The 17,627-nt window shown below is 42.1% G+C and overlaps 1 protein-coding gene across 1 annotated transcript in view; it reads left to right on the top strand.

The window, feature by feature from the left end:
- The window catches only part of SDC1 (syndecan 1), a 43,413-nt gene extending 29,240 nt beyond the window's left edge, over positions 1 to 14,173 (top strand). The window contains exons 2-5 of the mRNA XM_077488833.1: positions 8,180 to 8,267; positions 8,843 to 9,948; positions 10,166 to 10,277; positions 11,141 to 14,173. Coding sequence (XP_077344959.1) covers positions 8,180 to 8,267; positions 8,843 to 9,948; positions 10,166 to 10,277; positions 11,141 to 11,307 — 1,473 coding nt within the window. The 3' untranslated portion in view covers positions 11,308 to 14,173. The remainder of the gene's footprint in view (positions 1 to 8,179; positions 8,268 to 8,842; positions 9,949 to 10,165; positions 10,278 to 11,140) is intronic.
- Positions 14,174 to 17,627: the final 3,454 nt, after the last annotated feature.

Genomic DNA, 17,627 nt, shown 5'->3' with positions numbered 1-17,627 from the left:
GGAGTGGAGCATTAATCCATGTAACCACATGCCTGAAAATCTAGTGAATGTTGCACAATTTAAAATCTGTTCATTACACCGTGCCCTGGAGTCACAACCTTAAAAGCTCATTAAGCAGTATGATGAGCGAGTCTGTGTATTTAGATTGTCGTTAAGGGTTTTTATTGTGGTCCCTCCTACATGTGGGAACCATGAACAAGTAGACTTTTTTTTTATTTTTATTTTTTTTTATATATAACTGCTCATACACTGTTTGTGCGCGCATCAGTGTCCAGTAATGCCTCATACACACAATCGGACTTACTGTACAAACTTTCTTGTGGACTTTTGTACAAAGGGTGTTGGCCGTAAGTTTGTATTGCATACACACGATCTGACTTTTTAGGTAACAAACATGAACGTAGTGACATTTCAACATACTGATGACATTTCAAAAGAGCACGTTCCATTACTCCAGCGCCACCTTTGGTCAACTTCTGTATTGTTTGATCTTTTGCATTGATTCTGAGCATGCGTGTTTGTACTTTGTACAAAAGTCTGATGTTTTTGTGTAATATATTTTTTCCAATACTTTGCCTAGTTAGCATTCTACTTTAGAGTATCGCCAGGTTTTACTGCTGTCAAATAACCCCTTACACTGTCAAGGGGCCATTCTTTTCCCTGAACAGGAGGTGAGTCAGTCCCTCTCTCTCCCTCTTCCCCTCTCCCCCTCTTCCTCTCCCCCCCTCTTCCCCCCTCTCCCCCTCTCCCCCCAACACTTTCCATTCAATCTCGAAGCTGGGGAAAAAAGTGGCTATAGATACTTTATTTATTTTTATTATTTTTTTTTTCCATCTTGCCTGGTTAAATGTTCAGGTTGTCCTGCTGCTATCTAGGTACTATAGAAACGTGTGAGCTAGAATCAAGCTGGTGACCCATCTCCATGACCTTTTATTAAAATGGAAACTTCCAGTCCGTAGCGTTGGCACAATTTATTTTCATTGTCCTACTTACTGTACAGGATTTCACAAAGGTGGGGTCACCTTAAAGCAGGGATCCTCAAACTACAGCCCTCCAGCTGTTGTGAAACTACACATCCCATGAGGCAAAGTTCCTGAACAACTGGAGGGCCATAGTTTGAAGACCCATGCCTTAAAGCTACCTATTGTGTGGTTACTTCCTAGTCTGTCTGTAGATTAGTTAAAGAGGAAGTAAACCCTGATGGGTTTACTTCCTCTTTTTTTTCCCTGCAAAGGTAAAGCATAATGGACTACTATGCATCGCATAGTAGCTCATTGTGTCACTTACCTGACACAGGAGCCAGCGAAGTCGCCGCTGATCCCTGTAGTCCTGTATTAACTTTTCTTTTATTTTATATCAGTAATATTTTGCAGACCTTACACGCTCCTGCTCCTGACGAGTGGCGTGAAAGCCACGAAACGCGTAGAGCTACTGGTTGCCGTGTATTTATTTACTTACCAAGATTTCTTAAATGATTATATTAATTACCCTTTCGGGTTTAGTGAGGCCATAGGTCCCGCAGGCAATACCATTCGAATACAATTTTTACCTACCTTCCTTGAGATGAACTGTGGAATCTTATGTGTATATATTTATGCATTACTACTAATAACTGTATTGCTATCATTCTTATTGCCTATTATTGTTATTACCATTAATCTATATGGACTGTACCTAAATGATCTAATTATTATCCATGTAACTGCTTATTGATACTATGTATGTATAAAAATTCTAACTGAGCTTTCCAATAAAATTCCATATATTCATCCTAGTACCTTTTTGCTGTCCGGTGCTTCATATAAAGTCCCACCTTTCTTGTCTTTTTAGATAAGCCTCCTTTTTCAAATGTACATGGGATAGATATTCATGACTTTACCAAATCATGATATCATTGTAAGTCCCTAGGGATGGAAATACATGACCTTACCCGGCATTGGCTTCCTAAAAGTCCCTAACCCCTTTTATGGAAAAGATTCTTGTTTTTTCCTTTTTTTTGATCCCTGTAGTCCGCCGCGTCCATCTTGCTGGTGGCGTCTCGCAGCTCCGACCAATGACAGCGGCGAAGCCGCGATGACGTCACTCCCGCGCATGCGCACGGGAGTCGCGCCTCGCAGCTCCGCCGCTGTCATACGGCGAGGCCGCGATGACGTCACTCCCGCGCATGCGCACGGGAGTCGACAAATTTGGCAAATCCATTCTTGGACTTGCCGCATTTAGTGCGCATGCGCGCCGCTGTCTACGGCGCATGCGCCGTAGACAGCGGTGCCCATTTTCGGGCAAATATCTCCTAAACCATATAGGTTTAGGAGATATTACTTGGACCTACAGGTAAGCCTTAATCTAGGCTTACCTGTAGGTCAAAGTTGTTTGGAAGGGTTTACTTCCATTTTAATGGACTCCTGTTTTGTGAACTTGCTGTCTTGGCCAGAGAATGTAAGACGCTCTTTGCGTAGAGGAATTGTGTGCTTCAGGATTGTAATGTATAATTCATTTTTTAGATTGTCTCAAAACTAAATTCCCATAGAAACGTCACTCACTAGTTCAGTAATAACACTCCGTGCACCTACTTGCTTTAAAGTAGAACACCAAGAAAACACATTCTTTTTGACTTTTGCAGAGTCCAGCTTGGTTACCTCTAATTCTTAAAATACCATGTCTAGAGGATTGCCGTTGGCGCCTAAACTTTAGATGTATTATGCTGCTTACCATAATAATGAGCTTTGATCTGCAAGTTTGGCTGCTGTGAGGTCTGCTGCTCGTACATGGGCATTTCCTCCATTCAGAAAATGTCTTGTATTCTTTCCCAGAGTACAAGGAGTTCGGCTGATGAACATTGCTATCTCCCTAAAGCTGGACTCACACTTCTCTTCCCGCGAATTGCGGTGGGGTGACCTCTCCACCTTATCCAATTCGAGAATGCAATATGTTCTCGGAATGGCTGTACCGAATCTTGCCTTGGTGCACTGAGGTGCCAGATGCATGGTGGCACACTAACACGTAAAGGTGCGATTCCACTAATTGGGTGCAAACTATAGTGCTTTGACTGCCCAACAGAGGGAGTTTGTGTGTGGGTTTTATTTTTTTGTTGGACAAAACCCCTTTCGTGTAGTTCTGATGTGTAGCTTTACAGATGCATGGCACAGGATACTCGCCTCTGCCAATGCAAGAGCACATGCTCTGATTCAAACACCATGAATACAGTCTATCAAGTTTCGACAGTGCCCAGCTCAATGCCATGACAATGGGGTATATGGCATACCTGCAATGTCTAAATCCAGGAGAGATGTTGGTGTGTCAATCCAGCTGCTGATGCTCACTCTTATTCAAACGCTGTGCGCTAATTGCCTATTCTTGGGCTAAAGCATGCATGTGCTCCTTCATGTATGGAGGCTGCCATTGCTGAGCTTCTTGAAAATGCTAGTTACTAGGCTTCCTGTGCCCTGAACAGAGTAAAGGTTGTGGGGGGGGGGGGGTTTATTTTATTTTTCCCCCCCTTAGTAGTGGCTTATTGCTGTGATACCGGTGATGAATGTGCTTGCTATGACCCTGCCTCTCAATGTCCTTGCATGCATTCTGATTGGAATAGTAAAGGATACTCTGTTCTGTATTATGAAAGCTGCAATTACGGTGGACTGTGTGCCAGCTGAGCAAAACTGCTTATGTGCACCTGGGGCTACCACGTGGTGTGGGGGTTAAAGATCCTGATCCGTTTTAGCGTGGCATTTATAAAATGGACACTTACGGAAGACACCATTCCAGAGAATTTTTTTTTATATTCGGAACTAAAATTTATTGGGCTGTAACGCCTGAAAACCGCCCCAGTGTGAAAGGGGCCTAACACCCCACCTCCAAATGTGCCATTTCATAAACTGGAGCGGGGTAGGAGGCCTTAAAATGGAACTTCCCCTTTTGGGTAAAACGCTGCTTTAAGCAGTCAAGGTGACAGGTTAACTTTGCCCCCAGGGGCCCATTTAGTTAGACAGGGTGTAGTTAAAAACCATGCTAAACACCTGTTCCTGCTGACCTAGGCGATCCCCAAATATCTGCTGCAAGGCATAACGGTTATAGTCCTCAAGACTGTATCTGAGCCTAAAAACAACTATGTAATCAATTTGGCCAAAAGTGCATTTGTGAGGTCAGGTTGTGATGGACGACAAGAAGGACCTGGCTCACAATATGCATGCTAGATAATCCCAAAGGTGTTCAACATGGCTCTGTGCAGACCCCTTACAGCACACCTTCACACATCTCCATAGAATTCTCACGTCTCCTTCCTGTTGCACAATTGCATGTCATGGTGGGGGGGTTAGTTTATTTTTATTTTTTATTTTTCTTTGTCGCAACAGACTTCATTTCCCATAGCTGTATGAAGTTCCTCTTGCCTTTTTCCTCCAATGCCAAACACTACAATTAGGGGAATTTTTTATTTTTTTTTTTTTCTCCCAAAGGCTAGAGCAACTGTGCATGGCAACCAATCAGATTCTGCTTTTGCTTTCAAAGCTTAACCAAACAAGTTGCTCCAAATTTGTCTGCTTTAGTTTTAATCTCCCCATATCTTATGTTGGCATTGCACAGGGTCAGACATGATGAAACAAATGGTCTTTCCTAAGGCTGTTGGCACAGGATTGGAAGTGCGTTTTTTTTTTTTTTTTTTTTGTTCCCCCACCCCCCAGTGTGCATGGGCCCTTTTTTATTTATTATTTTTTTTTTTTTTTTTTTTGTGGCTGTCTATTACTGGATTAGACAAACCCAACACATTTTTTAGTATACCAAATGTTTGGTTAAGGCGTTCAAGGTTTTTTTTTTTTTTATTTTTTTATTTTTTTTTTTTGTATTTTGTCTCAAAATCCAAGCTGCACTTGTTGGTCAATGTGTGGGAGGGAGCCCATTGCCTCCACAGGCCGGTGTGGATCCTGTGTAAACCGATAGTTGTATGACCTGGCGGGGGATCAGCAGTGCAGGCACACACTTGTTGTCTAAGGAGTGTGAATTAAAAAGGGAACTTTTTTTTTTTTTTTTTTTTTCTCCCTCCTTTTCAAAAGCTCTCATTGTTCAATGCTCACGTCTCGCATTCTCCGGGAGTTTTGGCACACAGTTGTTGACCAAACAGGGTCATGAAAAGTCCCTTTTTGCTTTCTGAGCTCCTGCTGGATGAGTACCGTGTCACGCATGTGTGTAAAATCCAACTCCAGCCAGACAATGAAATGGCTTTGTGTGACAACTACTACCAACATTCTCGGTAGCGACTCATTTACAAAGCTCAGTCATCGATGGTGCTGATATTAAAGGGTTTGTAGCATATTTGTTTTCGCAATCCCCAGACTGCACACTGGACAGTTGGTAAGATATCATGGTACTGAAGAGCCCTCCCCCTCAGGCGTAGGGCTTCAGGCGACATGGAGTGGAGATGTGAACCATCTCCATTGAGAATAATGGATTTTTTTCCCCTCCAGCGTTTTGTAGCTTCAGGCGTAGGGCTACAAAACGTTCAGGTGTGAACGGGCTGTTAATCACCAAGTGGCTGAAATATGTTGGGCTGACAGTGCTGCGCAATACAGTCAGGTCTTGTAGAAATGCATTTACTGGCTGTTTTTGTCAGTGTCCAGGACAAAGGCTGAATATCAAATTAATTTAAAGACAGCACAAGCTTTTCATGTAATCACATCCACTCTATACGATAGTCGGCGTCTTGGGATGTGGCCCTCTTTCCCCTAATCGCTAATCCCTTAAAAGGTCACTTGGGAACCTTGAGACGGGCCTTGAAGTCATTCTGAGCCTTAATGTGCACAAATCCTCATGGCCCCAGTCATTCCCTGGATGTAAATGTCTAGTCAGACGGCAAATCCTCCCAACTGTAATTTCAGTCCACCCTCGCACACCTTAATTATCCTTCCTATCTTGAGGGCTAAGCTGATTCATGCTATGGTTCTCTGAATGGAAGATTAAAGTACTGTTGGGTTTTGGGTGAACGTCTACTTTTAAATACATTAAAACCAAACTAACTCTATCCACTCGCAGCCACATTCTAAAAAAGAATTGCTCTAGCCCAGTAAAGAAGAAATCGCTATACATACCTGTTTTGAAGCCGATCTGGTCCGGTCTCCAGTGGCGGATGTTGTGTGCAGGAGGGAACTGACAACGGCTGGAAAGTGACACCACCCATAGACTTCCTTTGGGGCTTTCGTTGTCAGCAGCCTCTCCTGCACACGCCTACATAGAGAATCCACCACTGACAGCTCAGGGTGGCACTGGAGTGGCTACAGAACTGGCAAGTACAGCGACTTCTTTACAGGGCTAGATGGATTTGTTTTTAGAGGTGGGCTATGGCTGAAAAACTTTAAATTTAGCTGTAAATATACTTTAAATGAATTTTTTAGCAGAGCTTGGCTAATGTATAGAGCAGGGGTGTCCAAACTTTTTCCAAAGACTTGAAAATGGGCCAGATTTGATGAACATGCGTGAGGGCCGACCGTTTTTGTCTGACTTTCTTAGACCGAATTTAATGGTTCAAAGTGTGTTCTGAGCACTAATGCACTGCCCAATAAGAATTCTCTTGCCTTTGTGGCTGTGTGGTGAAGAGATGAGCTTGGGTGTGATTTGGCTATACCGTATTTATCAGCGTATATCACGCACCTTCACTTTAAGAGGGAAGTTTCAGGGAAATTTATTTTAAATAAATAACTGAAGCAAAATAAGGGTCAGTGCCTATCTGCAGCACCCTCCATTGCTATGAGTACAGACTAATGCCCATCTGCAGTCTCGGAGGGGGACAGGGTGAGCGCCAACAGATTACATAAGGAGAAACCTCCCCCCCCCCCCTCCCCTTTTTTTTTTTTTTTTTTTTTCCAGTGGCCTCTTTAATACAAAGTCCCGCCTCCTATGATGGACAGAACAGTCGTCCAATGGCAGCGCAGGAGGTGAAACTTATTACAGTGGCCGCTGTGTCAACAAAAGAATTCCATGTATGGTTTATTTTTACTTGGTAATATTGGTCCAACAGGTACCAATGCATATATACCATACCTGGCTGATACCCCTGGAAGCTGGAAATTGCTGAAGTAAGCTTACTAAAGACAGGAGGTTGGCCGCTTGGCACAGAAATCTATTAGATGCCTTGTTTGTCCTGATTGAATGCAAAGTGTTCTCTGATTGGATGAGGTGGAGTGACATCACCTCCCTGCCTCTCCACCTCATACAATCACAGAACACTTTGCATTCTCTGAATGGCGCTTGTGAGCGACTGACTTTGTGTTCACTATGAATCGAGCTGGCTGCTCAACATGGGATAAGCGAGTGGAGATCACTGGAGCAGGTGGACGAAGCTGTCCCTGCTGGGAGAAAACTGTGCTTATTGCTGGTAGCTAGGCACCCGCTAGCGATGACCGCAAGGGAATTTTTTGTGAAAAGGCTGCCCCTTTACCTGGCAGCACTTGGTGCCTGAGTGCCCTATCACTGTTGGGTGGGGAGCAGGGATATAAATACTAAGCTTTGGGTATAAAATACCAGCATTAGAGACCTACACCAAATGCTCAAATGGTAGAAATTGGTGACCTAAAAACAGCAGTTATGGGTTACCCAATTTATCTGCATGCAACTACATACATTTATACTTGTTGAACTCCTTCCTTTTTCTTTCAAATGAAGTTTAAAATCCAGTGTATGTTTCCTTTAACTATAGTGGAGGCAAACGGGTCTAACAACTAAACATGTCTATAAATCCTTTAGTGTTCACTACTACAAAAGATCTTTTGGTACACTTCTTTTTTTTTTTTTTTTTTTTTTTTTTTCTTGGTTGCGGTTCAGGGTACTGTACAGTGCAGGAGACCAGGGGTTGCTGGGACAGAGTGCAGATGTCGGTCTGTAATGTACAGGTGGGGAGACAAGTTGATGCAGAAGATGGCCATATAGCTTTGAATACTAGCATGGAAGGCCTATGTGCTTGTTCTAGATCATTAACTACTGAAGCTAGTTTTACAGTCGGCCAGCAATTTTCAAAAGGCTGCCGAGGACGGGTTTTATTTTAGAGTAGACGTTTACTTTTAAAAGCCATGTAGTGCTCTGTGGACCTCATTCAGTTTCTTTTTCCTAGTTTGGAAAGTTCAAGTGTGCAAGTTGAATTAACGGGTACTGAGGCTAAATGCTTGCGTTTTCTTACTCCGTGATTTTTGTTTTTCAGAATGTGAAAACCACAGCTCCTGAAGACCTTGATGGCTCTGGTGGCTCTGGAGATGATGAGGAGGATTTTTCAGGCTCAGGAATGGAGAGTAAGTTCAGTTATTACAAAAGCTATCCTCCGATAACCATGCCTTTTTTTTTTTTTTTTTTTTTTTTTTTTTTTTTTTTTGGTTCTTAACTGAACTGCAGGAGAATTTAAAGTGTAAATCCACCTTGGTGAAACATGGTACTGGAAAATTCTAAATTCACCGCACTACATGATTGCAAAGTATAAAGAGCCAACTTGATACCGAAGGCCCTTAAATGGAGCCCATAACCTCACCATAGTGCTGCTAATGGCCAGTAAAATTTGCTACAGAAGCCCATTTATTTAAACTGTAGACATGTGGCAAGGCTTGCTGGAGATAATTGACATTCCAGCCTCTTCAATTGTTGCCACAAGATGCATTAAAACAAAGTCAAGGACACACGTCAAAGTATGGGGTGGCCAACACAGTGAAGTAAGTGTGCTAACTTGACAGTGCCAAGCGTTGCATGTTTTTTCCTTCTCAAGCCTGAGTTCTGGTTTTGGTAGGGTGAAAATGTTTTTATTTTATTTTTATTTTTTTTATAGCATTTATTTGGTCAAAACCCACTTTATTCATTTGGTTTTTCTTATTTCTAGGTGTCTTGGTAGAGACTGTCTCCCCGACACAAGTCTCTCCTCTAGCCCCTACGGTTACACAGTTATCCACAGCCCAGAAAACGGATATTACTATTGAAAAAGTTGATGTAGAAAATGCTACTCAACCACATGATCTCGATCTTTTTGGTTTTCGCCCTGTTGGGAAAGAACCGTTTGAGGAAGGTACAACTCTTGAACCTACAACCCATCAGTCCTCTACTGTAGAATCTGTTGATGTAAAAAAACACCACCATCACCATACAACCACGCCAGGCACATCCATTCCTGCTGAGGTTGTTTTAGTTGACACCACTACTGGTCCTACTGAAGTTGAAAAGCCTTTTGTTCCCCCTAAGGAAACTACCACAAGTACTCCAGATGGGGGTGACATTGATTTGGTTAAAGAAGTCGTACCAACAACTGAAGATTCAGCCCAACATGTTGACCATCCAGAAACCACCTCAGGCTTAACGAGTACTGTATATGCAGAAAATGAGGAGACAACTGCGGGTCTACCAGATATTGTTGAAATTCCAGGCTTTGTGGACTCTGTGGAAAAGACTACTGTGACAGATGAAGAACACACTCGTAAACATCACCATCACCACCATCATCATAATCATACCACCACCACTGCGACCACCACCACCATTGCGACCACCACCACTGCGACCACCACCACTGCAATCCTATTGGATGAATCTGATATTCTTATTGAGATGACGACGAAAAAATCTGACCATCTTGAGCCAGAAGATGAAAACCAGCAAGGAGAAGCCACCACAACACCAACTAGTGAAGATAAACACCATGGCCATGAGCACCATCATCACAAACACCATCATCACCATACAACTACACCAGGGGCCACCCAGTCTACTGCCTCTGAGCAGGATATAGGTCATACCAAGGAACCTAAGGGCAGGAGGGTCAACGTTCCACCTGCAGAAACGACAACTGCAGTTCCAGTATCTAAAGATGAGGAACCTATTGGCTCAACTGTCCAGTATAACTACACTGTTGGTCCAGTACAAGACAAAGACCTCCCAGATTCCAGTGAGGAGGAATCGGGAGATGGACCAGTGGAGCCGGTGGAACCAATAGATGTAAGTTTTTAGGTTTCTGTGTTGAAGATTCTTTACTTTTATATCTGAAACTGTCCATGTTAGAAAAGTGATAGCTTTTCACTGTAAATATCCTCATATAAACTTTATTTCCAGAGGTACAAGAAAAAATGCTTTAACCTCATTGAATGGTCTCTATTTTCTTACTCCTTTCTCCAAATACTTGTTAAAGGCTTCTTGTGTTTTCTTCTTTCTCCAGGACTTGTTTTTTGAAGTTACAGCTTCGGTTGATAACAGGATGGCACCTGCCCCTGGTGATGGCAGTGCAGGTGCTTCACATGGAATAATGGAAAGGAAGGAGCTTCTTGCAGGTAAGGGGCGGGGGTGGAATGTTTTGGTTTATGCAGAGGCATGTTTGTACTTAATACTGTAAGGCCCCTTTCACACGATCAAACCTGCCTGTCCAATCGTGCCACTCATTGACTTCTATTGGGTTGTAGATGTCAGCGGATATGTGTCCGCTGACATCTGATAAGATCTGCTGAAAACAAACTTATGGCGACACGTCCACCATCCGTCCAGTGGGTGGGATTGGATGAAAACCGACAGGCTGTCTAGGTTTTTTTCATCCGATCTCCTCATAGAGGAGAGGGATCAACAGGGTGATCCCTGCTGAGAAAGCAGAGCCTGTCAAAACAGATCCGCCCTGTGTGAAAGGGGTCTAATGCACCAGTCACACTTGTGTTTACAAAAAAAAAGTTTGGGGGTGTGCATGTATGTGCTTTTCAAGGCCCTCCCCTTTTTTTGTGTGTTTTTTTTTTTCATGCGAGTCACATTTATGCAGAATAACAGATTCAGCTTGCATCCAGTTTTACATCCGTTTTCAGTTTGGTTTTTGTCCACCTGCTGTGTGCTTAATCATGACTTATCCTTCGTACACTGGCAGCTCCTAACAACCAATTGAAGATGCAGACAGACCTCCCTTTACATATGTTTTCCTTGATTCAAATCTATTTTAAATGTAATGGAACTGAGACTTGTTCCATAGAAAAAACTTGAACGCCTTTTAAATGGATAACGTGTTTGCACATAGAAATGAATTGCTGTCTGATTTATTTTATTTTTTCTCCATACATCGGGTGGCTAAAAAATAGACTAATGGCACACACCCATGTGAAAGGGGCTTAATCCCTATTATCCAAGCCTAATGCATTACTTTTCATTCCAATTCCAGGTATCATTGCTGGCGGTTTAGCAGGATTACTGTTTGCTGCATCCTTGGTGGCATTTGTGTTCTACCGGATGAAGAAGAAAGATGAAGGAAGCTACTCCTTGGAGGAGCCAAAACAGTCAAATGGGGGATACCAGAAACCACGGGAGCAGAGGGAGTTCTATGCGTAGACGTCCATGGCTAAAAAAACAAAAACATTTTCACTTTTAGTTGCCCTAACGGCCTATCTACTGTTGACCTCGCCCACAGCTTTTCTTTTGTGGCTTTTGTTTGGTACAGACTCCAATAAACCTTCCTAGTCTAAAGTGGCTCTTGTACAACATGGTGTCCTCTTCTAGAAGATGAAGGCTTTTTTTTTTTTTTGTCTCCTGCAGCCAGTCTAAATTGGACTAAGGTGAAAGACTAACTTTGACTTAACTGTGTCGGAAGAAAGTACAAATGTGCTCAACGTTCTAACAAGAACTTGGCTTTGTTTGCTTGATTGTTCTGCCACAACCAAAAATTTTGACAGAATTCCCTGCTGCTCCCCAACCACCACCCCCCCCCGACCTTTTAAAATGGTTAGTCTGTTTTTAGTTTTGACTCCAGCACTTAAATTGCAAGCTTTTAATGTGGAACTCTGTGGCTGAGTTGATGTGCGTAGCAGTCAGAGGCAGCAGACTTTTTGTAACTTGCACTGTATGGGCAAATGTTGGAGTCTGATCGACTATAAGCAGCACAAGTTTCTCCTGTCCCGTTGGTTAGAATTCAACCCAGTTAAAAGTGCACATTTTCAACATACCTTGATTAAATATTGGAACTGTATGTGTCAGTTCAATGTACCTATCTATATTCAATCTTCAGGCTGTGCCAAGAGGTATTTAAAAAATTTTTTTTTTTTTTTTTTTTTTCTTAAGCTTTAAACTGCCACACATTTATTCATAGCTTTAACAGGTTTATGCACACAAACAGTTGATATTCAAGCATTAACTGCATTCCAATGTGCACTTTTTTTTTTTTTTTTTTTAATATATATTAACTTTTAAATCTATTGCACTACCCTACCCTGTCAACAGGTCTGTGTGTTTTTTTTTTTTTTTTTTTTTCTGCTTTATTTTTTAATTATACTTGTTTTTGCTTTTCAACAGATATTTGCTTTCTATAAACTATGTGCAGAATTATAATTCTTGTGTAGACTCTACCAAGCCAAAATGTTCGTTCTTCCTTTTTTTTTTTTTTTTCTTCCTTCCTTTCTTCCTTTTCTATCTGCCCCATGTGATTTCTTTGAGTGCAGTGCCAACAGTTTTTAATGTATAGTGTTCTTAAAATGCAATTGTATGTTTCTAATGTAAATTTGGTACGAGTTAAGGGAAAGTGTAAAATTGTAGGTTAAAGAGGGTGTTTGTTTGTTTTTTTGTGTGTGGGTATTTTTATTTTATTTTTAACCAATGTCTTGTCCTGCTATCCTTCTAGAAATGGTTTGCTTTTTGAACATGGTATGTATGCATGGAGAGAGGTTTGAGTCTGTAAAATAAGTTTTTAAACTTTTGAGTTTAGTATGACGAGTTTTGGGGTATAAGTATTTGTTATGGGTAGTCGGTTGTATTGACCAACACACTGGCTTCTTTCATCTTTTAGGAACAAACATCCCTTTACCTGACTTGTAATCCTAAAGTTAACTTTTTTTTATTTTTTTTTAGTATTTTTGGTTTTCTTTACCGTTAACTCGAGCGGCTGTACAGGCAGTTGTAAGATGGCACAGTGCCGTGAAGGAGCAGTGTATATAAAATAAAGGAGATGAGGGTTTTCTAGCAAGACCTACGGGGTGTTTCACTGACTGATGTCATGGGGTGTGTGTGTGTGTGTGTGTTTGTGTTTTCATTATGGCTTCCTACATCTGCTTGTCACGGAGGGTTCAGCAGTGATATATTGTAACTCCCTCACATACAAGAGGGGCTAGGCTGTGGGAAGATGCTGCACTCTGATGTTTAGAGGGCAATCCCAAACTGCACCTGATATTCCAACCTGAGGCACGGACAGTGGCAGAGACCTAAAGTAGTTTTAAACCCTTATCCAAGTGTTGTACCCTATAGAATACAAGAGTAGATAGAAACCTGGTTGTCATGCTTATCTAATGTCTTTAATGCTTCCCAAATTACTGACCAGACACCAACACCCATGTTAGGATTGATGCATTTTTGAAAGTACAACATCCGTTTTCAGTTGGACACATCACATGGGTGAGAACTAGTGCCATTTAAAACCATATCAAATCTGTGTGATACAACTTGTAGGTGTGAATGGATCCTTTAGGTAAGCCACTTGTGGCACAGTTGGCTGTTTTTAGTAAGTGTGTGTGGTTTTGGTGTTCTCCCCTCTGGAAGGTTTTAACAAGTCGTGATCCAGAGCTGCCGGCCAGCAGTGCCCCTTTCCCCACTACAAGGTAGGACAGTGCTGCATTACTTGGTGACCTTCATAAGAGCATTGGAAATCCGTCTCTGAAGGGATCCAAATACTGGGACTGTCTGGGGGGCCTCCTGGGTTGACTTGAGTAAGTCTCATGGATTACTCCCCCCAAATGTTCTAAAATATAATGCTATATAGCAGACTGCCTTTACTCTGCTGGATGTTTATATCTGTAAATAGGTTTTTAAAAATTTTCGACACAGATTGTTTTTAATTCTTGCCTTACCCCTGATAGAACTCCTTGTATGCAGTAGGTGTCTCCCCACAACAAGGGGGGTGTGCTTAGCAAGAATCCGCTGAATAAAAGGAGCAGTTTTTAATTAAAAGGGCTTTTGACTCAGGGACTAAAGGTGAGAAGTCAGCAATAAACAGTTATGTAAATTTGTATTTTTCGGTAAAAAAAAATTGTCAATCTTTTGTGCCTTTACAACTTTGCTATGACTTTATGCAACACATGCTGGTTTCAATATATTTTTTTTTTTCTAGAAATGTAGTAATCGTTATGCCATGTAAAAAAAGTTATTCATCCAATCCACTTTAAGCAATGTGTTGTAAGGGTTTACTGTAATAAAACTTTACTTGGAAAACTCAGTTGGTCATTTGTGTCTGAAATTGATGTTAAAGCTGAACTCCAGGCAAAATACACAGGTAAAATGAATGCATGAGGGCTATTTTTCTGTCTGCAGTCCTGTGATTGGTCCCTGGTAGGGCAAGAGACCTAAAACTACTGCAGCTTTACTTTTCATTTACTTTTCATTTATGGGTATCCTCCCCACCTCCAGCCTATGACTGGACAGTGAAAGGAAAAACTGCATGAAATTGAGCTTGCATTGCTTGCTCACTCTCTTCCTAACGGCATGCTGCTTGTACTGCAACGCAGCCATGTGGCTTTCAGCTGGTGCTACTTCTATCGCTGAACTGTGCTGTACAGGGCTGATACAAAGCCAAAAATGGTTACCTACACTGTTTTCAGTGTAACAATACAACGTTGCATTATGCTGACCCACTGGCTACAATACTTTCAAATGAAACAATTGCCAGGCTCCTGTTTTCACTGACCAGTTTCCTTAAAGGAAATTGTTCATGGTGGATGTACTGGAGCTCCCATCAACTTTTTTGACAGCTTGTTTTGGGTCAAGGACTAGGTTATTAAAGGGCAAGAGGCCTGGAGCTTTCATCTCTTAAAACAAATCCGCAAAGTTCTAAATAGTCTCCCTTGAGGTACACCCTTCCACAGCAATTTGGCTCTACCTCCACTTTCGTGAGACTGCACAGGAGGCTCGTACTGCTGAAGGCTAGCATATTTGGGGTTCAGACTTCATATGCACAAGACACTTCTTATTTATTTTTTTTTTTTTTATTTGATCTGCTATGATTGGTTTGAGGTCTATCCAATGAACAAAAATCCATTGTTGGACAGTTGCGACTCTGACAGGTGTCCCCATTGGAAGATCTTCCCTCACCTCTTGTTCCTGTGGCAGCTCCAAACTAATCTATCTCCCCATCCCTTTACTGTATCATGGACAGTAGTAACCAGGAAAAATGGTCTGAAGCTCCCCAGTGGGGTCACGGGCTACAACAAAACCTGACGGGTGTCTTTTTAGTTTCATTTTATCCAAAATATTCAAATTGTGCCGTACATACTTTTGTGTGTTTGCAGGCTTTGTATGTTTGCCCACTTGCAAAGAATTGAAGGGTCTATAATTATACACCCCCGCCCCCACCAATAATGGCTCCCACAGACTGGATACAGTATGTGGTACACTGATTAGGCTTGCCAATTTTAAGAAGGTGCTCCTAAGGACAACTTGTGTGAATGTAAGACGCCTGTCTGCCAGATCCTTCTTCCATTCAAACCTCACCATCATGGGCAAGACCAAAGCCAAAGGACATCTGGGACAAGATTGTAGACCTGCACAAGACTGGAATGGGCTACAGCAGTGGTAATCAACCCTGTCCTCGGGGCCCGCTAACAGGCCAGTTTTTATATATTACCTTGGAGATGCAGATTAGAATGCTGCAATTTGCTGAGCAGCAAATTGGATCACCTGTGATGTGTTTCAGTTATCTTGCAAACCTGGCCTGTTAGTGGGCCCTGAGGACAGGGTTAATGACCACTGGGCTACAAGACCAAGAGAAGAAGCTTGGTGGGAGTGACCACTGTTAAGGTGGTTATTTGCAAACAGAAGAAATGCAAAATAACCATCGATTGACCTCGGTCTAAAGCTCCATGCAAGGTTTCGCCTCCATGGGGTAAGGATGATCATGAGAAAAGTGAGTTAAGGATTGGGAGGAAGTGCTGTGGTAAGATGAGACCAAAATGTAGCTCTTTGCCATTAACGCAACTTGCTGTGTTTGGAGGTAGAAAAATGCTGACTATAACCTAAACGCCATCCCTACAGTCAAGCACAGAGGTGAAGACATGCTTTGGGGCTGTTCACTGTTAAAGATAGTCTGACTTTGCTGTAATATGGGACCAGAGGACTGGGCCATATAATTTAAAATTGTATATTGAATGAAAACCACATTCCCTCATCTGGGACACTGAAGATGGGTCTTTCAGCATGACTGTGACCCAAAATCTACAGCCAAGGCAACAAAGGAGTGGCTTGATGCACATTAAGGTCATGGAGTGGAATAGCTAGTCTCTAGACCTTATTCCTATCTAAAATTCATACTGGGAGCTGAAACTGAGTTGCCAAGAAACCATAAGAATTTAGTTAAGATCTGTACAGAAGAGTGGACAAAAATCCCTTCTGAGATGTGTGTAAACCTGGCAACCAGCTACAAGAAGCGTCTTACCTTTGTTTGCCTACCAAGTCATGTTGCTTGGGGGGGTCAAATGCTTATTTTACTCACTGAGCTGCAACTTAATTTAATTTTGGGGCGGCACAGTGGTGTAGTGGTTAGCACTCTTGCCTAGCAGCAAGAAGGGTCGCTGGTTCAAATCCTAACCACGACACTACCTGCCTGGAGTTTGCATGTTCTCCCTGTGCCTGCATGGGTTTCCTCCCACAACCCAAAGACGTGCAGATAGGCTAATTGGCTTCTGTCCAAAATTGGCCCTAGTATATGAATGGGGACCTTGGATTGTGAGCTCTTTGAGGGTAGGGACCGATGTGAGTGTACAATGTACAGGGATAGGGACAATTATAGACACTCACTCAGGTTGGACTGGTGTCTTTCTTCAACCTTACTATGAAACCTTTTTATTTTTTTGTGTTGTTTTTTTTTTTTTTTTGGTTGATATTCTGTGTGGATCATTTAAAATAAATCAAATACATTTTTTTTTTTTTAAGTGGGCAAACTTACAAAATCTGCAGGGGATACATTTTTTTATTTTTATTTTTTCTCCACTGTATTTATCGTTCTGTTATTTGTTACTTTTTGCCATGCTGTGGCTTTTGACCACCTAGCCATCTACACAGAGCCCTCTGTTTTTTTTTTTTTTTTTTTTTTTTTTTTTAATTGACCAATCTGTTAATCTCTCCTCTTCCTTGTATAACCTAACCCCCCCCCCCTTGCACAATGCCAGCCAGCACGATATGGACATGGTTTGGTGTAAAGTACCTTGGGTGGCCTACGTAGAGCCCTGATCTTAACCCTACTGCAATGGTCATCAACCCCTATCCTCGGGGCCCGCTAACAGGCCAGGTTTGCAAGATAACTGAAATACATCACAGGTGATATCATTTTCTGCTCAGTGATTGCAGTAGTCTAGCCTGCATCTCCCCAGGGTAATACGTTAAACCTGGCTTGTTGGTGGGCCCTCAGGACAGGGTTGATGAAATGTTCTCCTAAGCTACAGACATGTGAACAAGTAAAGTAGACCCCTTTGACATTGGGGACCCCTTTCAGCACATTTTGACCAGGCAGAAATTGGATTTTCATTAGCCTCCAAATATTCTTGGGGGGGGGAAGAATTTGTCTTTTTAGGATGTAACATATCAATAGGTGCAACAATGTACTCTGGCCTTAGAAGCTGTTATTGCTTGAATTAGCAGAAGTCACCCGATCTAAGCAATTGGCATCTAATCTAAATGTG

The sequence above is a fragment of the Lithobates pipiens genome, unplaced genomic scaffold, assembly GCF_037356315.1.
Source record: "Lithobates pipiens isolate NorthernLeopardFrog02 unplaced genomic scaffold, aLitPip1_a1.2 Scaffold_18, whole genome shotgun sequence".
NCBI classification, from domain to species: Eukaryota; Metazoa; Chordata; class Amphibia; order Anura; family Ranidae; genus Lithobates; species Lithobates pipiens.
Note: the sequence above shows the minus strand (reverse complement) of the source record. Positions and strands in the feature narration are given on the sequence as shown.